The 25967-nt window shown below is 48.4% G+C and overlaps 1 protein-coding gene across 1 annotated transcript in view; it reads left to right on the top strand.

The window, feature by feature from the left end:
- Positions 1–25967, top strand: part of Galnt9 (polypeptide N-acetylgalactosaminyltransferase 9) — a 72253-nt gene that overhangs the window by 40107 nt on the left and 6179 nt on the right. Inside the window, exons 3-7 of the mRNA XM_050159034.1 lie at positions 3763–3929; positions 5544–5718; positions 8955–9152; positions 13688–13805; positions 24673–24858. Coding sequence (XP_050014991.1) covers positions 3763–3929; positions 5544–5718; positions 8955–9152; positions 13688–13805; positions 24673–24858 — 844 coding nt within the window. The remainder of the gene's footprint in view (positions 1–3762; positions 3930–5543; positions 5719–8954; positions 9153–13687; positions 13806–24672; positions 24859–25967) is intronic.

Raw genomic sequence — 25967 nt, forward strand, 5'->3', positions numbered from 1 at the left:
GGTGGAATGGCCTCCGCTCTGTGTCGTATCTAAGCTTGCTGGGGAGGACATCCTATTACCTTTTTAGTGGGAAAAAAACCCCACCTCAATTCAAAATGGGCTAGGGAAGCCGGGAGACGAGACAAACAGCCAAAGCTCAGGGTATGTGAGGAAGGTGTGAGGTGTAAGCCGACAGTCACTCGTTTCTGTGTTTGTCAGTGTTTAAAGGACTGCACATCACTCTTCTGTCTGCCTTTATCTCTCTGTGTATCTCCAGTTAGCTTGTCTTTATCTCTAACTCTGTCTTTCTTGGGGATAATTACGAATGAAGCTGTTTCCCACCCTCTTTCCTGGGCTTTCCTAACCATGATGCCCCATTCTAGTGGGTGGGAGCACTCACTGTCTTCTGCACGGTCTCACTCTCTGCTTCTGCTGGGCAGAGCCCGATATTTCTGGGGAGGGGCCATTACTCCTCCACTCCTGGGAGATCCTGGCTCTTCTACGGGTGACCAGGAGTTCAGTGGCCTGTGCCCACTTCCCAGACCAGTGGATGGTAAGTGTGAGAAAGCCTGGCCTTCTCAGTGAAGGCAATGTAAGAATAAGGTTGCTATAACCAGTAAGGGAAAGCAACCAATATGCCCAAGGGAAGGCAGCGAGCAAAGGCTGAGCCGTCGGTACCTGCAATGGGGGATGTAGGAGCTCTCCCTCCCAACAGCCCTTCTTGCTACCGTGAGGGCCAGAGACAGGGCACTCTCAAAGCACACACCCCAGTGAACCAGTTCTTGCTGATGGAAGGTTCTTTTGGAACAAGTGCATGTGCCCAGTGACCAAATCCATGGGCTTCTGGCCAACTAACCCAGAAACAGAAGGAGAATTGGTACAGTCCTTCCTAACCCAGCTAGCCACTGCCTCTTGTTAGCACACAGATGCTCAAATGGCATTTGGCTTATATGTCCACCATCATCCTCTTATGAAGGACTAGTGGAAAGAAGACCCTGACAGAGGATGCAGGTGAGGGCTGTGGACCTGAGGTCTATGTGCTGGGTGAGTGTTATACATAACTATCCCTAGAGCAAACCAATCACCATCTCCCTTGCGAAAGATCATCCCAGCTGGGCGTGTTGGTTGTTTATATCCCTCACAGAGGGCTAGGAATGACTACAAGATGGTCACCCGAGTATCTAGTTTCTCCCTCCCACCTGTTGTATGCAATTCTGCTTTAGTTGCACGTGGCCCCGGGTAGGGGCTGAAGTGTAGTATACAGGACAGGGCAGGCTAGGAGAGGCTTCATCTGTGAAGCTGCGGGAAAATCAGCATTCCTTCTGGCTAAAGATTCTCTGGTGTGGCCTCTGGAGGGCAGCACTCACACCCCTAGGTAACTCCTCTGGAAGAAAGCCCAGCTGGTTCCCCAGGGTGAACTTTGGTGGAATTGTGCCTGTTTGTTGTGGGGCCTTAGGAGGGGAAGTTTTGTACCCCCCACTCCAGGCAGTAACTTCAGCAACAATAGGAGTAAATCATGGATAAAAGTCTCTAATAATGGACTCAGCAGGGAACAGGTGCACCCCTCCCCCACAGAGGTATGGGGGTCCCTTCTGTGTGGCTGCAGCTCCTGAAAGCCCTGCTGATGTTTTCTGTTTTACATGCTTTGCAAGTTCATGAAATTGTACGTTCCAACTTTTTCTCTCCATGAATAAATGGACTGAGGTCCTCTTGTCAGGAAGTGTTTGTCTGAGTGATGAAGTCTCCATGGCTACCCACACGCAGTCCATATCAATGTGGTGCTATGCAGCAGTTGTCCCTTGAAAGTCACGCGGGCAGCTCAGGAAGTATGCAGCCTGGCCACGAAGGAGGCCACTGCTGGGGGAGTCTGAGTCCTTAACTGTGCCGTGTACAGGACATCCAGCCCACGCTCCGCTCCAGATGCTGCTGACTTGGGTTTGAATTGCTGCAGCTGAGAGAAAGGGTCCTCATCTCTAATAGAGGTATTCGGGAACTCTTGAGCTGAAAAGGCTGAGTCCACGAAGAGTGGATGGTGAGCAAATGCTGTCCCTGATCCCAAGTGACATATCCACCCCTTGGGCTGTCACTCAGTCCAAATGTGAAATGAACATTACTGTTCCTAGCGCCACAGACTGATCTGTATCCCCAAAATTCAGCTTGAAATTTTCACCCACAGGACTTCAGATGCTTCATTTGAAAGCAGAGTTACTATGGCTGTGATTAGTTAGGGAGGGAACCCCAAAACCCCATTTGGAAAACCCCGTGGAGAGGAGGAGGCAGAGGCTGGGTAGGAGGCCAGCTTTCTGTGTGCACCTGTCATTTTCTTATATATTCAAAATCTCAACTTATATTATTTATTTGTCTGTCTGTTGATTGGTGGGCTTGGGGGCATGTGTGCCACAACACATGTCTGGAAGTCAGTGGACAACTTGCAAAAATCATTTCTTCCCTTCTCTACTTTATAGGTCCTGGGGATTGAACTCATGTTATCAGGCTTATCAAGTGCCCTTAGCCGTTGAGCATTGGAACAAAATAGAAACATCCCCCGGAAGCATTAGGGACACGTGTAATTCTGCAGACTCCTGCCCCCATCCCCAGTGCTGTCCTGGATGCTGATGCTGCAGCCTGGTCAGACCCTCTAGCTCTTCTCTAGCCTCTTCCCCCTTGCTAATAAAGGCTTGTAACTGTTTTGTTTCCCCCGGTATTATTATCTACCCCCACACCGAGTGTTGTCCCACCTCTGTCTGCCTTTGCTATCATTCTACTTCTGAAGGGGTCAGGTGGCATCCTCCCAGCATATCCCTCCTGTAGCATTCTGTGTTGCACAAAGTCGGTGTGCTTAACTGAACAGCTTTTTCCATTTTGAGGAAGAAAACTTTAGTTACTTTGGTACCACATCCAGTAGCTTTCAGTGGGTCTCATCCCATGTTTTCACCTAATTACCTGAGTTTCATTTCCTCTTTATCCATTTCTCCTTTGTTGTTTTGAGATAGGGTCTCATTCTATCCCAGGTTGATCTGGAACTCTCTATGTATCCAGACTAGCTTCAAATTTATAGTGATCCTCCTGCCTCATCCTCCTGAGTACTGGGATTACAAGTATAAGCCAATGGACCAGCCGGCCTCCCTTCCCTTTTTCTCCCTCCCTCCCTCCCTCCCTCCCTCCTTCTCTGCCTCCTTTCATTTCTTAGATTTTATTTTATGTATGGATGTTTTGCCTGCATATGCATGTATGTATGGATATGTCTATGAGTCACATGCATTCCTGGTATTTTTAAAGTCCAGAAGAGGGTGTCAGGTCCTCTGGAACTAGATGGTTGTGTGTAGTGTGAATTCTAATTGGTCTTAATAAAAATCTGGAGTTAGATATAGGGGTTAATGCTGAAAGATCCGAGAAGCAGAGCTGCCAGCCACTGGTTCTTACTTCTACTGAATCCTTAGACCAAAGGGGCGATCCTGTCCCTATGAAACCTCAGACTGAATCCTGAGCTCCTGTCTCTTCCTGTCTTATATTACTCTCTCCACCCACCCATATCACTTCCGTTGGGAGCACCATGTGGATTCTGGGAATCAAAACTGGGACCTTTGGAAAAACAGTTGGTGCTCTTAACTACTGAGACATCTCTCCAGCCCCTGGGTTGGATTTTTGAGATGTCCCTGTTTCTTAGAGTTTCTGTTGCTGTGATCAAAAGTAACTTAGCAGGGAGAGTTTATTTCATCTTACGCTTCCAGGTAATAGCCCAACACTGAGGGTCACCTTCTGATGACCACCATGCCTCCACAGGTGCAAACAGATAACACACTCTGAAGACCTTCCCCAGATCTCCGTGGTCTTCATCTTTGTCAATGAGGCACTTTCCGTTATTCTGCGCTCCGTACACAGTGTGGTCAACCATACACCTTCCCAGCTCCTGAAGGAAGTCATTTTGGTGGATGACAGCAGCGACAATGGTGAGTGGGGACCACGCCTCAAGGGCGGTGACATTGAGCACACAGCTTTGGAGCTGTGGACCAGCTCTCGGGGTGTATTGACTCTTGTGGCTGCCCCAGCCAACGGCTGCTAAGCTTGAAGCCATAGAGCTGGCTTGCTAAGCTTTGAGACAACAGTCTGAAGGTGTGGCCAGGGAGAGCACCTTGTTAAGCAGCCTCCCATTTTCTGCTGATGGCTGCAACAGGTGGGAGTCTTGGCTGAAACCTTTTACTCTGACTTTGTGTTGTTGGGGTGCAGTTCTGTGCCACTTCTCAAGGCCACTACCAATGGGCCTGCATTAGTTACTTCTATCGGAGAGAATCAGTTTAAGGAAGGGGCTGTTTTGGTCCCCAGGTTGAAGGTATAGTCCATCATGGTGGGGAAGGCATGGCAGAAGCAGCATGAGACAGCTGGTCACATCCACATCCAGAAAGCAGAGAGAAACAGATGCTGGTGTTCAGCTCAGTTTCTCCTGTTTTATTTAGTTCAGGACTCCTGCCCAAGAGCAGTGCCGCCCACAGTTAGGACGGGCCTACCACCTCAGCTCACCCAATCTAGAAACTCCCTCATTTACCATTTTAACCATTTTCAAGTATGTGGCTCAATGATACTGAGGATATTCATGTTGGGCGACCACTACCTCATAACTTTTGGGGGGTGTGTCTTTTGAGTCTCATTCTGTAGCCCAGCCTAGCTTGTGACTTCTTTTTTTTTTTAAAAAAAAAATTATTTATTTATTATGTATACAATATTCTGTCTGTGTGTATGCCTGCAGGCCAGAAGGTGGCACCAGACCTCATTATAGATGGTTGTGAGCCACCATGTGGTTGCTGGGAATTGAACTCAGGACCTTTGGAAGAGCAGGCAATGCTCTTAACCACTGAGCCATCTCCCCAGCCCAGCTTGGGGCTTCTTATGTAGCCTAAGTTGATCTTAGAATCACATAGATCCTCCTGCCTCACCTGCTTGAATTTTGGTATCACGGGCATGAGCCGCCGTGTTCTCACAAAAACCAATTCTTTACCTGTCCCAGCCACCAGTACCTTCTTACTGTCCCTCTGGATTTGACACCTATAGGCATTTCCTGAAGACAGTCAAACTGCATTTACCTGTTAGTGGCTGGTGTGTGTCACTTAGAACTATGTTGCAGTCCTCCATGTTGTGGTAGTATCAGAGTAACCCTATCTCATTATGACCAAGTGGCTTCCTGGTGTGGAGGAACCTTGCTGGCTGCACGGGACTCCATTCCTGTGTGTACAGACCTGGGTGGACATTCCTTCACCTGCACAGGGTCTTCACTCTTGGTTATAGCTCAGTGGCCTATAGCTCAGCTATAGCTGCCTACACTGCCTCTATTACTTTGGTCTGAGTTGTGCTTATTTTTCCCTTTGCTACCTTTCCCACCAGAATACCAGCTTCCTAGGATTGGGGTTTTGTCCTCCCATAGTCTTGCCAGATGTTGGATCTCATCCAACCTAATGTGGCCTCACAGTACCTTTTTGAAACTCCAAGTTAGGAGCAGGACTCAAACGTCCCAGTCGTGGTCTGGGCTCTTGAAAGTGTAGCATGCTGACATATTTATCTTTCCCCTTCAGTGGAACTCAAGTTCAACCTGGACCAGTACGTTCACAAAAGGTACCCAGGCCTCGTGAAGGTTGTGCGCAACAGCCGTCGGGAAGGTCTGATCCGTGCCCGGCTTCAGGGCTGGAAGGTGGCCACGGCTCCCGTTGTTGGCTTCTTTGATGCCCACGTAGAGTTCAACACTGGCTGGTAAGGGCTGGGGTTCCTGAATACGTGGAAATCCTGTGGGCATTCAGATCAGAGAACGCATAAGGGCAGGTCAGGCCGTGGCAGAGGAGCTCTGCTGATAGGCCAAGCCATTTGGCATAAGAAGGAGAATTTTCTTGACCTTGTAGGAAATTCTAGATCAAGAAATTCTAGATACTACTTCTCATTCAGGGGAAGGATTGGGCTCAAATGAAAAACCAAAGGGACTCTGTGACCAGAAGGTGAAGAAGTACCCCATCTTGTGGCCACTGGCCGGCAGGTATGCAGGACATCCCATTGCAGGAACAACCTATCTATCCCTACAGGATAGATTAGGATCATGTGGTCCCTGGAGACAGGGACCTGTCCCTAACTTGCTTCTTAGACCAGAGAAGGCCTGCATAAGCTTAAGATATCCACAAGGGTTGAGTGCCCCAGAGTCTCTGTCCTGGAGTTTCTCACACTTGTTCAGCAAAGGATGCCTTGGAGGACAATATCTTTATCCCGCAAGTGGCCCATACTGGGGAAGCCATGTCAGAGCTAGCTGAGAAAGATTTGTATCCTCCTTGTTGACCCTGGGCTGGAGCTGGGCAAAGGAGCAGGGAGCTTCCTGCTTCAGCAAAGTCCTCTTTGGATGACCAGGATCCTTAGGGTGTGCTGTACCTGCAGGTATGTTTGGCAGTGATCACCTATGGTCTTTGTTTCTTATATGGAAAAGGGGGCACTAGAGACCCTACTTGTGGCTCTACTCTGGGACTCAGTGCCTCTGTGTTTATCAAGATTGCAGCAGAGTGACACCTGTCACCACATAATGTGCATGTCACATGAGCAACTGGGACCTTAAGACATGGGTAGGCCAAGGTGTTGTGGGAAGTGAGAGTGGGCACCAGAGGGTACAGAAAACAGAGTAAGGCAGAGTAAAGGTGGCCTGGAATAGTACTTCCCTGGGCCACTGTGACCAAAGCCCCTCACTAGCTACTGGCAATAGCTGGGATTTGTCCTCTGCCAACTCAGGCACCTAGATCAAGATGCTTTGGGGCTGCATCCCTCTGAGGCTCTAGAGAGGGTCTTGCTCTCTCTCCACTCCTGGTAGCCAGGTGTCCCTCAGCGTGTGGCTGCTCTTCTCTGCTGGCTTTCACATGGCCTTCTGCCCCTTATTGGAACCTTGGTTACTGGCTCGGCCAGGAAGCTCCTGTTCCGAACCTGTTGAGAAAAACTGCATCTAAGCCACACCTGTCTGAGAGGCCGAACAAGGTGAACCAGGAAATGTACAACAACCAGGAGTTCAGAGGCACCCTGGACTAACGAGTTGGCAATTGCACCCAGTTGTGCATGGAGACCCTTTGTAACACTCAGCCCCCCAACCCCCAGTTGACACCTGACAAACTTTTGAAAAATGAGCTGGTGGGCTGGTGAGATGGCTGGAGGGCAGAGGCTCTCGCTGCCCAGCCTGGCTCTGATCCCTGAGACCCACATGGCAGGAGGGAATCAGTCACTCTAAGTTGTCCTCTGATCTCCACATATATATATTATGACATGCTCGCTCTCGCGCAAGTGTGTGTGTGTGTGTGTGTGTGTGTGATTTAAATTTCCTTTAAAGAGGTGGGAGAAGCGATACAAAAACTCGGAGTTATAGTCTCTCTCGAAAATGGGGCAAAATAGATAACGATGTTCCCTGGTGACCTGACCCTGGGGCGGGTCCTCACTGTGGACCCTGAGAGGCTCTGTGAATACCTTCTGTGGCTCAGGCTGCTGGTTGTGTTCAACAGGTGTATGACAGACCTGGCTTCCTTCTGTTCCTCATAGTCCCATGCTTCCCTTCTCTGTCGCTCTGTGACAAGACTTCTTCTTCCATTTTTCTGTCACCTCCTTGAATCCTGTGTCGTTCATTATGTGTCATTGTGTATCCTCCCACCAGAATCACCTCCTACTGTGGCGTGGGTTGTGCACTGCACACTTCACACTCTCTACCATCAGTTCCCTGAGGGACAGTGGACGCTAGGAGAGCTGAATTTTATCAGCCAGAAGGAAATTGTTTAACCTGTATAACTCTCATTTCATTCAACTGGAAGCCCCACTTCTGTGAACGGCACCTTCCGAGCACAGCCTTTATTGCAGATCCTGCATGTTAGCAGGCATGGCATTTGCAGTCTCTCTGGTGTGTTTTGTGCACTCATCCATTGATGGGGCAGTAGGTCAGTAGAGGCTCCCAGAGGGATGAGGTTAGGGGCTGGTCCCTCTCCATATTGCCCCGACTCTTGATCCTTCTATCTCTGAGGCACACAGACCTTCAGCCTCAGTCACCTCAATCTCGGATATTACCTGAACCTCACTCAGTTTGGATGCAGTTCTCTAAACAGAACCTTGTCCTCCGGTAGACAATGCAAAAGGCCTGTCCGTGCTACCTCCATGATATTACACAGGCATCAGCCAAGCTGATGCCGTGGAGAGAAAGCCTGCTGTTTTGGCCCTTCGTCTCTTACTTTAGAGTCTCTCTTGCCAGTCTCTCCCATGGCCTGCTGATCCCCCACCCCCATGCATACGGGGCATGTGCCAATGACTGGTAAAGCTGCTCTGTCAGCGTAGACTTCCATCCCCACACCCTAGTGTCCTCCCACTCAGTGCCCAGAGCACTGCACACTGGATCCCATCTAGAGCTGCAGAGCTCCCCCCACTCGCTACTTCCTGCTTTCCATGGTGCCTTTCACCTCCCACACATCCTCTACTCAAGCTTCACCATCCTCATTCCCCTTAGCCGTGGCCTGTTAGGTAGGCTGTGCATTGCGTACAGCATATGTAAGCACCATGAGGCATGGAATTTTTTTTCTTATGAATGCAATCTGTTACAACAAGGGTGGCCCACAAAAGGTCTTCAGTTAGCTCTTGCAAATGAATGTACCTAGAGGTACAGGACTAGAGGAGAGAGTAGGATTAGGCTAAAAAAAACCTGTCTGTACAATCCCAGGGCTCTGGCTGACCCATGAAGAAATTCAGATGTCCCTTTGCTTAGCACTGACCAGTCAAAAAGACCCAGGCTTTGGTCAGGTTAGTGTTGTGGGTTAACCATTCCTAGTAGTCCAAGACGGCCACAACTGGGTCCTGTGCACAGCAGATGGGGGCCAACCAAGCTTAGATACCAGGCTTAACGGAAGGATCTGCACTCTTGGCCAGTGGAGCTCCTTCCTTGGGTTGCTGAGGGTTCTGGGATGGCTCTTGCTCATAAAAAATACCTTCCGCAGGGCTGAGCCCGCCCTTGCGCGGATCCAGGAAGACCATCGGCGCATCATCCTGCCAGCCATTGACAACATCAAGTACAGCACATTTGAGGTACAGCAATATGCCAGCGCTGCCCACGGCTACAACTGGGGCCTGTGGTGCATGTACATCATCCCTCCGCAGGACTGGCTGGACCGTGGCGATGAGTCAGCTCCCATCAGGTGAGCCAGGATCAGGGTGAAGGTGGGAAGTGCCACCAAAGATGGTTCAGGACCAGAGGGAGGGTCATTTCCTTGAAGAAGCCCAAGCCTGGCCTCAGATGAAAAATGTGTACCTTACAGGGGTGATAGGGACTGCCAAGACTACAGACTACCATGACTGGGGAGAGGGCTAGCTCAGATCCAAGTCCAGAATGATGACCGAGTCAGAGCAGGTTACACAACCTGGTTGTGTGAGGTTGGAAGGAGAGGCAGAGACACAGAGAAGGAGAGAGACTAAAAGAGACAGCATTGGAGGAGGTCAAAAACAGAGAGACAGGGGTAGGTTGAGTGAGTGACAGAGACTGAGACAGCAACAGAAAGACAAGACAAACTGCGAGACAGTGGCAAAAGGAGACAGAAAGACTGAGACATAAAGGCTAAAGGCTAGAGATGTATAAACAAAGACAGAAGCAGAGAGAGATAGAGACTAAGGAGGAGACAGAGGCAGACAGGAAAGAGATTGAGAGAAATAAAGAGATGGGAAGAAAAATATAGAGACAGGAAGAGAGCAGAGGAAGCAGCATGGGTCAAGAGGCAGCCCATGGCTGTGAACTGTGTTAGTACTCTGGCCTCACGTTGCCCCGTGGAACATTTACTTTCAGTTTGAATTGCTTCCTTAGACTTGAGGAGAGGAGATTTGAGCATTTTGAAAATACATGATGCCAGCAATTCATGAGATCTGGGAGCCCAATTCATCCAAAAGAATTCCGGGCTCTGCCCAGGAGGGGCTCTGGGAGCTCATTTGTGGGAGACCCTGCCACTATCTGTCATCCTGTTGAATTTTGATGTCGTCACACTTCGTTGATTTTCTTTGACCTGCCTGTGTTGCCACTCCCACGTTTCTGCCCTTCCCCAGAATCCCTCTCCCACCACATCATCTGATGAGCCCCTGGGGAATCTGTGCCTTCACATCTGGTAGTTTGTTTCTTTTTCCTGGGGACCAGCCTGGGTTTGAAAATTGTCTTTGGATTGAATGAATATCTCCAGGCGCTGCTGGGCCCAGGGTGCTGTTGCTTACCTTGCAGTGGGTCTTGGTGGGACCACCTCCTTGCCTCCCAATGAAAATGTTGCATTCTGGCTAGAATGCTGCAAAGTGGCCTCAGTCCCTTGGACCAGTCCCTCCGATAGGAGGCTCTCCTGGAGGTCTTCCAGGCTAGTGCACAGCTTAACCCTGCAGACTATAGAACTAGTTGGTTGAAGTGCCCTGCTCATCTCTGGCAAACAACTCTTGGCAGTAAGTCCAGATGAAATCATTTGGCACAGAAAGGGAAAAAATTCATCCCAGAAGAAAAAAATGGTTTCACAATGCTAAGACGAAGGAGCTTTCAAATTTGGCAAAGTACCATCTCTCCATACCTCCTAGTTCCACATGGCTCTTTCCTTAGAGATGGACCATGTCTTGGAGTTGGGGCAGCCTGCAGTGATTGAGTAGGGGTCTGTGCTCTGGACTTTGCAGCAAGGCCAGAGGGTGGAGCTTCCCGAAGCACAAGGCTCACAGATGGCTCCCAAGGGGCTCATTGAAGCAGAGAGTGACAGTCTGAAGGTTATTTTTCTTCATTTGAGATTCATTTCATGATACCGATTAGTAGCGAGATAAATGCGTGTGTGTGACATTTTAGAAATCTGTGGAAGTCAGAGGCCCAAAAGGAGGCGTCCCCCACAGTTTGTGGCAGGCTCTGGATATCCAAGAGACAGTGGAGCACAAGCTTGCAGGCCTGCGTCTGGTGGGATGGTGGTTCCCAAGCACATTCTTTAGAATCACCCAGGAACTGTTAACCTTGCTGCCAGAAACCAGCTAACTAATGGGGCCGACTTAACAGATGCCGCATAAAAAGGATGTGAACGTGGCTAAACACTGGGAAGATGCTGGACAGAAACCCCAATGGAAAACTTGCAATTGAACCCTTGCAGAGACACCACTGTGTGTACTCAAGAGGATGGCTGAATCGGAGATTGACAATACTTTTAGTGGGTGGAGCACACAGAAGCTCGTGTCTGGCTGGTGGAAGCCACTTTGGAGAACTGGCAATCTCTTGTAAATACACAAGAACTTTGTATAATCTGTACACTATTCCTGGCATGTTTTTTCTTTTCTTTTCTTTTTTTTTTAAGTACTGATAGCTAGAATATTGTTTATTTGAATGTACTTTGATTCCAACTTTGTTCACGTTTGGCATGTTTTAATATTTTATCTACATCTTTACTCTTGCATGGGTTTCTAAGAATGGCTGTGCTTTAGGTTATATATTGCTTAGTTAGGTTTCATGATCCAATCTGTGTTTCTTTTTTATTTATTAATTTTTTTGAGCTCTACATTTTTCTCTGTTCCCCCCTGCCTCTCCCCTCCCCTTCAACCATCTCCCAAGGTCCCCATGTTCCCATTTTACTCAAGAGATCTTGTCTTTTTCTGATTCTTATGTAAATTGGATCCATGCACGTCTCTCTTAGAGTCCTCATTGTTGTCTAAGTTCCCTGGGATTGTGATTTGTAGGCTGGTTTTCTTTGATTTATGTCTAAAAGCCACTTATGAGTGAGTACATGTGATAATTGTCTTTCTGAGTCTGGATTATCTCAGTCACAATGATGTTTTCTAGCTCCATCCATTTACCTGCAAATTTTAAGATGTTATTTTTTTTCTGCTGTGTAGTACTCCATTGTGTAAATGTACTACATTTTCTTATTCATTCTTCGATCAAAGGGGCATTTAGGCTGTTTCCATGTTCTGGCTATGACAAGCAATGCTGCTATGAACATAGTTGTGCACATGTCCTTGTGGCATGGTTGAGTATCCTTTGGATATATACCCAAAAGTGGTATTGCTAGGTCTTGAGGTAGGTTGTTTCCTAATTTTCTGAGAAATTGCCACACTGATATCCAAAAGGTTGCACTCCCATGAGCAATGCAGGAGTGTTCCCTTTACCAAAGTTGTAATCAGTGTTTTTGATCTTGGCCATTCTTATAGGTGTAAGATGGAATCTCAGAGTTGTTTTGATTTGCATTTTCCTGATGACTAAGGATTTTGAGGACTTCCTTAAGTGTCTTTCAGCCATTTTAGATTCCTCTGTTGAGAGTTCTCTGTTTAGGTCTATACTCCATTTTTTTTTAAAAATTGAGTTATTTGTTCTTTTGATGACCAATTTCTTGAGTTCTTTGTATATTTTGGAGATCAGACCTCTGTCTGATGTGGGGTTGGTGAAGATCTTTTCCCATTCTGTAGAGAATGTCTTATAGACCATGTCCTTTGCTTTACAAAATCTTTTATGTTTCAAGAGGTCTCATTTATTAATTGTTTCTCTCAGTATCTGTGCTACTGGGGTTATATTTAGGAAGTGGTCTCCTGTGCCAATGCGTTCAAGTGTACTTCCCACTTTCTCTTCTATAAGGTTCAGTGTAGCTGGCTTTATGTTGAGGTCTTTGATCCATTTAGATTTGAGTTTTGTGCATGGTGATAGATATGGATCTATTTTTATTCTTTTACATGTTGATATCCAGTTTGACTGGCAGGTTTTTCAAAATGGATGAAAGCACAGTCCATTAAAAGTTTTATATACAAGTACCTGTAATGACAATTTTTAAAATAACAGACTCAGTGTAGAAACAAGCCAAATGTTTTGACCAGGTGAGTCCTGCATGACATGGCTTCCCTCACTCTGCAGGACCAGGAGTCACAGAGGAGATCCTGACAGATATAGATAGCTTGTCTCCTAGATTTACCCTTGGAGGTGGTTTGATAGTCTGGTGTACATCACTGTCTTGGTATTGCTGTCTCTCCTGCCTGAGAGAATCCAGTCAGGCATCAACTCTGGAGCACTAGGAACAAGGAGGGTGGGAATTTCAGAAATCCACCTGCCTCTGCCACCCAAGTGCTGCTGGGATTAAAGGTGTGCTCCATCACTGCCTGGTTGACATTTATGGATTTTTGGTACCTAGATAATTAGCATATCCATTCATGATTTCAACAAAATGCCAAAAGGCTTTTTGCTGCCATTTTAAAGTGTGTGGGTTTAAATTGAAATATTACATGGCAGTTGGTTGTCTGTTGACTACAGCTGCGTAGCTGTTTACTCTGTGACTTCAGAGCTTGTCATTCAGACTGATGTCAGTCAAGGTTCATGAAGCTGAATAGTGTACAACTTACACAACTGCCCCATGTATTCCTGAAGTTTTGTACACCAACAAGACGAGACATTGAAGGAGGAAGACTAGGGGCATGACATGTGGAAAACAGTAGCCCAAACCACTCTGGTCTGTACTGTTTTGCCAGGGCTTACGGTATACAAGGACAGGCTCGCAGCAGCTGCAGGGCTTACGACATACAAGGACAGGCCTGTGGAAGCTGAAGAAATGACCTTCTCACTATACCCAGATACTTTGATGTCTGTGGGAACAAGAAGCATGGGGATATGAAGGTGCAGATTCAGCTTTGTTCTCACAGGCAGACTGGGCTCTGGGCGGCACCATAATGATGTCCTCACTCGGTATCTCTCCTTTCCCAGGACACCTGCCATGATTGGCTGCTCGTTTGTGGTGGACCGGAAGTATTTCAGGGACATTGGCCTGCTGGACCCAGGCATGGAGGTGTACGGCGCAGAGAACATTGAATTGGGAATGAGGGTGAGTGGGCACAAGACTAGCATGCTCTGGGGATCCAAGACTGCTTACAAGGGTGGGCCCGAGGCCCCATGCTGCTTGGAAGATTTTGTTAGCCCAGATAAGACAAAGGCCTAGTGGGAGTCCTTGCCAACAACTTTAAGAGTGAAGTTCTGCCTGTGAGCCAATCAAACCAGACGGAGCATGTATGTCTGTTAGTGCTCCAAACTATCATTCCTGTGTTATATACATGGGCTGGTGGGGTTGCATGGGAAAGTCTCATCCTCAGAGCAGGAGCCCCAGGCGAACACAGTGGGGAACACATTGGTCCTCATGCTAATTGGATATAGTTCAACACACCTACCACCTTGGTTAGAGCGGGAAGGCAGAGCAGCCACGGAAGGCATAGATGCTTCTATGAAGGGAGCTTGGGAACAGCCTGCAGTGGAGGTTGACAAGCAGAACTGGGCACACGGGCCTTTCTGCAGAGCATGGACCTTGACCTCAAGCAGAGAGATTGTAGGATGAGATTAAACAATCACGAGCCCTTATTCTACCCTTGTGAGTGAGACGTGGGCACAGTCCTTACCCTGAGCCTTTGCCTCTGTATCCCTAGGACACTGGGTCTCTTGGAACCATTAGTAACAGATCTGCTGAACACCTCATAGCTGGATTTTATGGCTACAGAAGGAACAGGAGAGGATAGCCAGCCTTCCCAAATCTTGGCTTCTAGAGAAGGAAATAGTGTCCCATAGAGGAGAGGACAGAGTAGGAGATGAAGCAGGGAGACGAGATGGGGGCACTACTCACAATGAAGACATTTAGGGAAATACTCTAGTGAGCTACAGGAATCTGGACAGCAAGGCAAGGTGTGGCAAGTAAGGACTGGCCCGTGCAAGGCTCTGAGGCAGCATGGATGCTCCAAGATCTGTGTGGCCTCACCTCAGAGATGGGAAGGTACACACCTAGTCCGTGAAGTAGGACATGGAGCACCAGACTCCCTGCTGTCTTCTCCAGGGTCCCTCTGACTTGTGGCATGGGAGAGGATAGACAGAGAACACAACGCATGGTTGAGAGAGGAACTGAGAAGGAGATAGACGTGGAGGCAGTGGACAGAGGGGAGGAACGCAGCTTTCCTGCCATATTGGTCTTGCGCATTGTCTCGGAGGTGTGGAGCTATCTGTGGGTGCCTCCTTCCCGATCCTGAGGTCTAAATTCAGCACCCACATAGCCAGTCTTTTCACTTTGAGAAAGACCTCGCTACAGCCAAAGGCCAAGCCAGGAGGGCCAGGTTCTCAGCCTTATTCCAAGCCAGTGTTTTGTAGAGAAAACAGGTGTTCAATGCTTTGTTTTATCCTGAAAAAGAAAGAAAGAAAAAACCAGGTTGGATTTGAAGAGTGGCAGACAGACAGAGTTCTGCTTGAGATAGCAAGGGGCAGGTCAGAGGCTGTGTGTGGCAGCCTTGCTAGGCGCTTGGCCTCCTGGAGGACAAAGAAAACTCAGATGAAAGCTTGAGGTCAATTTAGAATTTAGCAGAAAAACCCAAGAACAGGTGAGCCGTGAGCTTTACAGCTGGTGGAAGGGGGAGAAGAGAGAAGATGAGCAGGCATGGAGGCCAAGGTCAGCCACATGGTGGCAAGCAGCCAGGCTGTGGAGACGGCAGAATTAGAAAGAGAGGCCAAAGACTGCACTGGGGAGTTGGAATGAATAGTTAGACTCTCACCAGCATCCCAGATAAAAAGAAGGGAATCATTGACTCTTCCTGAGTAGGAAAGTACAGAGATGGGCAGACCCAGGAGGACCTCATGGCTCCTTGGGACTACACCAAGGACTGAAATTCTGAATGTATAGAAATAATAGTCCTTTCATTGAGAAATCTCTCTGCACTTAGAGATGGAGCAAAGTCTCTTTACTAAAGCTCGCGGCCAGCTGGGGCTAAGGGTACGATCGGCTGCTAATAGAAGACTTTACCAGCTTGGGAAAGCTTAGGCTCGTGCACCTTACAGAGGCCACCATCCTTACCTCCCTGTGAGGGGCTGGCCATAGGTCACGCGTGAAACAATTTAATGGCGGCAGGGAGGACAGTGCAAGTATGGCACTCGGGCAAGTCGGAGACTCGCGGAGCAAAGATCTCGCCAGAATAATTCCTTAAAATTATTCAACCAGTGTTGTTCTTTTCAAATAAATGTTACCTAGGTTCATCTTATCCATCGGGCAGAATTATGCTTTTCTCAAGAAGAGAACTGGGGGTTTTATGGCAGGCCAGGAATTAACATTGCTTGTGGCCCTGCACGGGCCCCTTTGAACATGTCAAAGGCATGCTCTTTGGGGATTAGTCTAAGGGCTGGTTAATCTTTGTGAACAAGCATTTATATCCTAGTGTTGTTAACTTACTTATCTCTAACAGGCCTGGTTAGTACGCTACTTACCTTTGGAATATTTGGGTGCAGCGTGCTCTTAACTAAATTCTATTTTGTGTAATTTCATGTCACCTAAGCAAATCTATTAGCACACCCTTTATAACAGCAAATCTATTAACACACCCTTTATAACAGCAATTCTATTACTTTGGGTTTTTCTCTACATTTTCTTAAGTACATTAAAGTACATTTTCTTAAGGTAGACCCACCTTCTTAGGGGTGGTCCTGACTCGCCCCACAGGATTAACCCTTAAGGGACCAGACAACGGCATGGCTCACCTAAAGGTAGCTCTTATTCTTTGCAGAGACCGGCACACAGAATTCAAGAGGGTGTAGCATGCATGCCCCTCATGTGTATGAAACACAAGTGAGCCTAACGTGTTTTTATTTATGACTGCATTTAGGGGAGCTTACATTGAAACAGACAATTTCAGAAATGTAAAATAAATCGTAAAAGAGGGAAGAAGGGGAAATGGCAACGAAGGAAGGGAGGTGAGATGAGCTAACACAGCCTACTTACAAAACCCCGCGGAACCGGGCGGGAGGAAGGCCAGCCCTCCTCCAAGCCAGGCTTCCCCGCTCAACCCTAAGGCTCTGGAGGCTGAGCCCAGATCCTCTGCTCTCATTGTTTTTTTGTTTGTTTGTTAGTTTTGCTTTGTTTGTTTGGTTGGTTGGTTTTGGTTTTTTGAGACAGGGTTTCTCTGTAGCTTTTGGAGCCTGTCTTGGAACTAGCTTTTGTAGACCAGGCTGGCCTCGAACTCACAGAGATCCACCTGTCTCTGCCTCCCGAGTGCTGGGATTAAAGACTTGGGTCACCACCGCCCGGCCTCTGCTCTCATTGTTAAAGATTGAAATCTGAATTCCAAAGGCTCCTGCAGGGATGAACTCCACTCATCCAGGGACCCAGAGTCCTGGGGGAACCCCCACACCAGGAGCAGGACAGGCCTCTCCAGATCTGGCCTGTGGCAAGGAAACAAGGTGACCTTCCCTCCCCCAAGTACCCAATTTGATTCCTCTGACACCTTTGTGGCTCCAGGTCCCTTTAACTATGGGGGCAGCCCCTTGCTGGGCACCTTTTCTTAGAGAATCCACAGGAATCTCTGCTCTTCTCAAATGACAGTGTTCCCTAGTATTAAAGCATGACTCTTGCATTAAAAAGTAGTCGATGTAGGATGGCTCCTCTAAGAGCCCTCCATGTGGTGTGGTTCCAGAAATTGCCAGAGAAAGGATATCTCTGCAGTCATTGGCAATCATGGAAGATGTTTTGCCTGATCAGTGTCGTTCTAGCTGACCCTCCAGGCTATGCTTCTGTTCCCCACAGTGGTGCTGGGCTGACCACTAGGTCCAGCACATAGGTGTGAACAAAAGGGACTTGCAATCAGGGAGAGTCAGGGCACCCTGGGATTTGGGCAGCTGCAGTCCATCACCACCCCCACTCATAGTGCCTGGATGGTCTGGAAACAAGGAATGGGTACCAAGCCACGCCCGAGACAGCAGAAGACAGGTGGGATGACAGTGGTAGCAAGCCATCGCTGCTGGCTGTCACTTCACAGGGTACCCGTGGCCTTGACTGAAGGAGACAGATGGCACAGGGATGGTTAAGAGGGGACAGAGTGGCTGTTGGGGAACTGCCTGTGGGGTGAGGGTCATGGTCTTCTAAATTTCTTCACTCTTTAAGCAGGTGGATATAGAGTAATTTTCTCAGGAGAGACAGCTGTTACTGAGGACTTGGAAATAAAGACAGAGACAGTTAGGAGCAAGAAGGGAGGTAACCAGGTCTGGAACCCATCTCCGTGATGGCTCAGGAGAGCAGCTGCCATGTCCAGGTCTTTGGGTCTTGGTGGACTCACACACCGTGTCCCTGTGTCATTGGTCTCCAGTCTTAGTCCCTCTTCTTACTGCTGTGACTGAATGCCTGATAAAAACAACTTACGGACAGAAGGAAAGAAAGGTTTATTTTGGTCAGGAGTTTGAAAGTGCTGCCTGTCACGGCATGGAAGTCACAGAAACAGGAACATGAGGCAGTTGATCCCACTGTCCGTGGTCAGAAAGAGGAGAGAGGACACTGGTGCCCAGCTGATTTCTATTCAGCCCAGACCCTCAACCCATGGAACGGTGCTGCCCACATTCAAGGTAGATTGTCCCGCCTCTCCTAACCCAATCTAGAAACATCCTTACAGACAGGCCCAGAGGTGTTTCCATGGTAATTCTAAGTCTTACTGAGTTGAGAATCCAAATTAACCATCGCACCCCTTCCCCAAGTCCCAGAGCCTACCCCACTGGATGACTGACACCTCTATCTGTTCCAGGACCCGTGCCCCAACCCGCTGTGAGAACTTGGGTGTGGCTCTGGTGTCCCCAAGGACCTATTATCCTGTCAGAGCTAATGTATGCATGGTCTCTGGCGTGACTGATCACTGAAGCTGAGATCCATGCTGGGGAGGGCTTTAACACCTCATAATTGAAATGCTTGCCTAACCTTATATTTCAACCCCATCCTGAGAGGCAAGGGGGGAACTTGTGCCTGTGCACACACAGGGGAAACGTTCAGTGTTACCACCAGCTGGTTGGGTCCTTCTGCTCTACCCAGATAGGAATCCTGAGCCGCAAAGAGATGTTCCTGCAGGGCTGGTAGTTCTAGGCCTGGGGACCGGGCTAGCAGACCCAGAGGCCTCTGGCTCCAGACCGTTCAGAAGGCAGAACCGAATTGCTCTGGACACTCCAGATGGAGGCTCGTTGCCCTGGGCATTAAACTACCAGCAGCCCAAACACTTGGCAGCTCCTGTGATCCTCAGCTTCAGAGAACCGCAGAGAAGCTGAAGGTGTCAACTTCTAGTGCCACAGCTCTCAAGAAAGCCTTAGGTGCTGGGACCCTTTGGTCTAGGGTGACAAGAGTCCCAGCTCTCCAGCTTTGGAAGTCAGGATCTTTTAGCCCTTGAGGCTTTGCAGCCCTCTGCATTCTTCCAGCATTCTTCCAGGGCCCATTCTTCCGCATCTACGGCTCTCTTCTTTCTTCTTTATTCTTCCTTTTTCCAATCTCAACTCTACCTCTGCTCCCCTGTATTGCTTCTGCTCCTTGTCACTTTGCCCCACCCCTCCATGGAACTCTTGCTGCCTCTTGTCACAGCTGCAGTCTAAACTGCCTCTGCTGCCCCACCACCATAGATAGTCTTCTCTTCATGTGTCGCCTGGTCAGCCTGCTGCTATCACGTCTTGGGGTCAGCACAGGCGGGAGTCTCCCAGTGACTTTTACAGCCAGCTGACTTTTATAGCCAGAAAGTGGGTATGGCCAGTGTGTTTGTACCAATTAACTTCAGTCCTCTGTACAAGTTGAGGGAGTGTGTTTACTCCGGTTATGGCGAAACTCCTCCTGTAGCTGCCATCTACTTGTGCAGATGGATAATGGTGCTCGCTCCTATCCCATTCCTTCCTGTACTGTGCTCTCAATCACTGAGCCGTCTCACCAGCCCCTAGAACACACTTTTGGGAAGTGTCTCTACAAAATAAGAACAGGGTCTCGAGTCTCTTCTTTGTTTCTCCTTGTAAAAAAGGCTAAGGCAAGGTCCCATGCGGTGGGCCCTGGGCTAGCTGCTATTCTCAGTAGACAACAAAAAGCATATCAAGCTTCTGGCAAGTTTACCATGTGGGAGCAAGTACTTGAGTTTCCTCTCTGCAGCTGGCTTTCCAGACCAGACTTTGTTAGATTTTGTTCTGACCTTTATTAAACCTAATGGATGAGACCGAGTCTTTTCCCCCTAATTGGCTCCAGGACTTTCCTCACTAGGGATGTGCAGGTGGCATCCCTACAATCACAGGGATGAAAATTGTCCTCGAGACCACAGTTTCTGTAATTGGGTTGAGTTGGTTAGGAAGGCTATGTGGGCCATCATATTAGTCATGTGTCAGCAGCAGTGGAAGCAGGGAATGGCCAGCAGACCATGATGAGCCTGTGGCTGCAACCAGCATCCCGAACAGGTACCTACCCCAAAGCCTCTACATTGCTGACCCTCTACCAGGGACACTTTACCTCACAGGGCTCATAGCTTGACTGGCTCCCACTGTCCCTTCATGTCTCTCTGTTCAGGTGTCGCCCTCAGAGTCCCCCATCTTCCCAGCCTTCCTCATGGAGATCCCTCAGCCCCTCCGTGCTCCATGGTGGCACCAAGGACTGTTAGACTTGGGAGATAAAAATGTTCTACACTGAGCTGTGTCTTCAGGCTTCTGAGAACAAATCTAGTAAGAGAGGGGGGAGAGGAGACGGGACGTTTGAACTGGTCAATGAATATGATGAGTACTAGGTAGCTCAGTGAGAATGCCAGTGTGAGACAGAGCAGAGGGGTCCCTTGCTTTCTGGGTGTTGGACAAGAGTGGCCACAAGCTGAGCCTCTTTACCTGGAGGAAGAGGATGGATGGTATCTGCTGCCTCGTGCACAGAAGCAGCATCACAGGCAGTGTGTCTTCATAGATCCCTGAGACTCGCATTCAAGCTTGCCTCTGCTTGCTCACTGTCTCAGCCTCAGTTTCCCCATCCATTGTAGAGGAGCGCATGAGAACTAACTCCTGGAACTGTGTATGCAGTGGGAGCTCACGGTGGCTGCGATGGGCGCTTGCCAGCCTTCTTACCCACTGCTCTACTCCCTTTATGAAATTGACCTGCTGAAAATGGGGATGGGTGGAACATATTGGCTCAAATAGAACTGAAATTGCACACAGTCTGTCAGTGTCAGGTGTGCCCCTACTCAGAGCCTGCTTGTGGCTATGTGTGTGCACATGCATGCAATAGGTCATGTGTGATGAGCATTGCCACGTGTGATTTATGTCTGTGCCTTAGCTGTGGTCCTGCAGATCTCCTTGAGGTGACCTGCTGGAGCTGCAAGTCTGCTGCAGACATGTACAAGTTCTTCATCTTCTTCTCTCTCTTTTTTTTTTTTTTTTTTTTTGGCTTTGGCTTTGGCTTTTCAAGACAGGGTTTCTCTGTAGCTTTGGAGCCTGTCCTGGAACTAGCTCTTGTAGACCAGGCTGGCCTTGAACTCACAGAGATCCGCCTGCCTCTGCCTCCTGAGAACTGGGATTAAAGGCGTGCACCACCACCTCTCGGCCTTCCTCTTCTTTTACATCCTCAGACTCATGGGCTCCGGTAACTACCTGGCAGGCACTTGTGGCTTCTCTGTGTCATCAGACATAAAGTGATGGCCTGGTCTGAATACCCACATAGCTCTGGAAATGAAGTCTACCAGTGAGACGAGGCTTGTGTTTATACAGCTTTTGATAAAATGCTAGGCCTTTTTCCTCCTCCCCCAAAGGATATATATGTGTGGTATATTTCAATGTGAGTATATGTATGTGTGTATCTATGAATGCATGTATATTAATGTGGTGTGTGGTACATGTATATGTGTGTGCATATATTTCTGTGTATGTATATGTGTGGTGTATATATGTATACATACATGTAAATATATAATCTATATGTCTATGTGAGTATGGTGTATGCACGTGTGGGATGAGTGCAGTATGTGTGCATATATGTGTTGTATTTATACATGTGTGATATGTCTCTTGCCTGCATGTGGTGTATGTATGTATATGTGTGCATATATACAGTGTATAGCGTGGCCTTTGTGCATATGTGTATGTATGCAATATGTGTGTATGTATATATATATGTGTAATGTGAGTGTGGTATATGCACATGTATATGATATATGTGTGTGTACATGTGTGCTATTGTGTACCTGTGTTATGTGTTATGCGGAATGTGTTATGTGTGCATGTTTGTGTGGTTTCTGTAAGTGTGTATATGTGAGTATAGTGTATGTGGACTTTTTTTGTCAGTGATGCCTGAGAGAGGTCATTGTCCAGGCCTTGTGGCATGCGGGGGCTGATCAACTGTCTTTTTTTAATTTCTACAAATATAACAGACACTACGGATGTAGCTCTGTGGTTTTGAATGAGCGTGAATGCTGTGTCCATGTGTTCACCATATGTTTTTCTCTCCCTGGCTGGCTTTTCTTACTTGCTGCTCCTTCTCTGGCTGGTTGAAGAGTTGTTCTGCCCTCAGGGATATCAGCTCCTTGTGTGGTTGGGAAGCTCCTTCCTGTGGCATTTGGCTGTCATTCTAGGCACAGGGCTTTTCCTGGTGTTTTCTGTTGGCACAAAGTTTCCACTCTAAGATCTGGTCAGTGTACAGTGCGTGCTTGTAAAGAAGTGGCCTCGTAATTGCCTCTAAGCGGCTGTAAAATGGAGGTCCTTCCTATCTTTGTCACAAGAACAACAGCCTCTGTCATGTACTATGTGTGTATGTGCGTGCAAGTATGTGTTGATGTGTGTATTTATGTGTCAGTGTGTGTTGGTGTGTTGTGTGTACGCATATATTGTTGTGTGAATAGTATGAACATATATATGTATATGTGAGTGGCACATGTGTATGTTTGTGTATATATGTGTGTATCTATATATATGTAGTACTTGTTTTGAGCTTTCTACTTTCAACCGTTACCTCATTTTAAAGTATTTTGTAAAATACTTTATGTCTAGTTATTATCTGTCTAGAATGTCTTGGCTATTCTCTTGTTTTCATTCCTGTGTCATGGTTTGAAAATGGAATGTCCCCCAAAGGTTTGTATATCGAAGACTTGATCCCCAGCTAGTGGTGCTCTTTGGGGAGGTGGGAACTTTAGGTCATGAGGCAGGGCCATGCTGGAGGAAGTAGGTCACAGGAAACAGATCCTTGCCAGGAGGCACATCATGCCCTAGGTGCCTTCCTGTGTCTCCCTGTTCATAAGGCAAGCAACATTATTCCCAGTGTGCTGCTCAGCCTCACTGAGCTTAGGTCCTCAGCAGTGGAGGTGAATGACTGAGGCCGTGGGTGATGGGCCCACCTCCTCCTTCAAGGTGATGAGCCCACCTCCTCCTTCAAGGTACTTCTCTCAGGCATTGTCACTATGCCTGTGAAACTTGTTATTAAAAAAAAAAAACCTCCATTATGCTGGACATGGTGATACACATCTTTAATCCCAGCACTGGGGAGGTAGAAGCAGATGCAGATTTGTGAATTTGAGATTCTGGTCTACAAAAGAGCTCCAGGATAGTTACACAGAGAAACCCGTCTCAAAAAAAAATTTACAATCCCCTTGCATCTGTTGTGGTTGAATTCATGCGATGTTATGTGTTTGTGTGGGTCACAGAACACTGTTTTGATGGGAGCAGGGACTGGCACAGGACAAAAAGGGGGACTGACCAGAGTTGTCCAGAGAAACAGACCAGCAAGACCTAGGTGGACCTAGGAAGCCACTCACAGTGATGGATGCTGAGAAGCCCCAAGGTCCGTGTCAGGGATCTATGGGTGCAAGTCCCAGTTCAAAATGTTGCCATGATGCGGAGCAGCCCTAGGGACAGGCTGAGCATGCACTCCTCTCCCAGTCTGCATCTTCTCTGGCCTTCTTATGCCGGAGTATCAGCGCTCTTACCCAGGACACTCTGAGAACACTTGGTCAAACATCCCATTCCCGGGCAGAGAGAAGGCACTGAGCCACTTGCTATCTCATGGAGATTTTCCCTACGGCTGGAGAGAGCCAAACATAATTGAAATGGCTGGAGCAAAGCCTGCGCTTGGGAACCAGAGTGTGAAATCAATTTCTACTGCAGAGCCGCAGATGAGGGGCTTCAGTGTTTGTTTTCTGAGAAAGCAGGATATTCTGTTTTCTACTGGGATCATGCGTTTGCGTAGGGTATCAGAGGCTGTGTGTGTGCTTCGCTTCTCTGGGACTGAAGCATCAACAATAGCTCAAGTAAGGAGACTTTTACCTGGGTGTGCAGTTTTAGAGTCTCAGTCTGCCATGGCTGGGAGGGCATGGCAGCAGAAGCAGGTGTATCTGTGGTAGGAACATGAGGTGGTTGTTCCCATCATGGTTGATTAGGAAGCAGAGTGCAACAGGAAGCAGCCTTCACCCTAGTGACTTACTTCCTGTAGCCCAGTCCCCTCACTTAGTATTTTCACAGGCTGTCAAAATAACACCAGATACTGGGAAGAAAGCGTCTAAAAATGAGCCGGGGTCAGGGGTTGGAGGTTCCAATTCAGTTGCTGTTGGGCAACTGGTCCTTTTTTTTTAGTCAACCCAAATCAGCTATAGGTTGATTCTGGCAACTGGGCTAGGGAGGTGGTTGAGAGTCCCTACCCAGAGCTCTGAGTCGGGTGGGTGGCATTCAAATCCACAGTCCTATAACATGGAAGAAAAATCAGGCATGACAGGAAATCCCAAAGGGGAGGCAGCCTCTTGCCCAAGTCCCGGTGGATACAGCCCCTAGTCCCTGCTTCTTCTTAGACACTTTCTTCTGACAAACCCAACATATCCAGGCCCCTCGGAGCTCCAGACTCGACTGGACCAGTTGTCCTCCTGCGGTATGCTGGGTTACCTGGCGTGTCAGGTGGGCTCCTCGGCATCTAACCAGGTCCAATCGTCTTGCCCCAGGTGTGGCAGTGTGGCGGCAGCATGGAGGTGCTCCCGTGCTCCCGTGTGGCCCACATCGAGCGCACCAAGAAGCCATACAACAATGACATCGACTACTACGCCAAGCGCAATGCGCTGAGGGCTGCCGAGGTGTGGATGGATGACTTCAAGTCCCATGTGTACATGGCATGGAATATCCCCATGACAGTAAGGCGGGTACCTGGTGGGGGGGGGGGGCAGATACAGGGACGCTCGTAGGCCCGAGGGAGGGGATTGGAGTGAGGGACTCGGGAACACTGGGCCACTTCCAGGCAGCCTCCCCCCTGCGTGGTGGGTCATTTAGGAAAGGGCTTCTCACTGATCCAGCCACAGCGGCCACACCCTTCCCCTCACCATAGGTAATTTACAGGTAGCCACCAAAGGTTGTCGGTAAAGGTCAGGTGTGCCCTAACCTCCACCCCAGTGCTGCTTTCTCCAGCTGGTCCAGCCTTTTGCAAATAGCCTCTTTTTTTCTCTTGTCCCATAGTAGAACCAGGCCTTCTATCCTGATTCAGGGCACATGTGAGATTTCTTGTATTAATATGTTCATTTTAAGTGGGGTCTCATTCTGCAGCCCCAGTTGGCCTTGACTCACAATAGTCTTCCTCTTCCTCCCTTGTGCTTGGGTCACTGATGCCTGGCCAACTTAGCCTTTTTAAGTGTCTCTCTTCATCATCCTAAATTGTCTCTCCGTCACTGAGCCTGCACACCTGGCCTTTGGATAAGCACATGGACTGGACCACCTCCCTTCCTTACAACCCTGCTGAGATGCACAGGACTGACCACCTTAACTCGGGACCTGCAAAGTCCCCTTCCAGGCTTCCCTCCAGCCTCACGGATCAGACCCCATTAGATGGATAGTAGAGTAGAGGCACAACCTGAGAATCCCGTTGTCTATAACACAAGGTGATTAGGAGAATCCAGAACTATACCTCTGTTAACATTGCAAAGGAACATAGGACATCACAGCCGACCACACATGAGATTCGCCAGCCCCAGATCCACTCAGTGGAGGGAAATACATGTTCCTCAGTCAGGAGTAGTACTACAACTAATTGAATCCTCAAAACAAGGCTAGTAGTGAGGTTAAGAGACTGTTCCAAGACCACACATGAAAAATATCGGGTCTCAAACTAGCCCAGGCCTGAACCTGCTCTACCCCTAGACCGGTGGAGGGCCATGGATGGGGCAGCTCCCAATCCACCTCATATTCTGATGGCTCAGGGCCTACACAGGGCACTAAACTCCACAGCAACTCAGGTTTCACAGTTCCCTAG

Source organism: Alexandromys fortis, unplaced genomic scaffold (genome assembly GCF_014885135.2).
Source record: "Alexandromys fortis isolate MF-2015 unplaced genomic scaffold, M_Fortis_MF-2015_v1.1 scaffold_90, whole genome shotgun sequence".
Taxonomy (NCBI): Eukaryota; Metazoa; Chordata; class Mammalia; order Rodentia; family Cricetidae; genus Alexandromys; species Alexandromys fortis.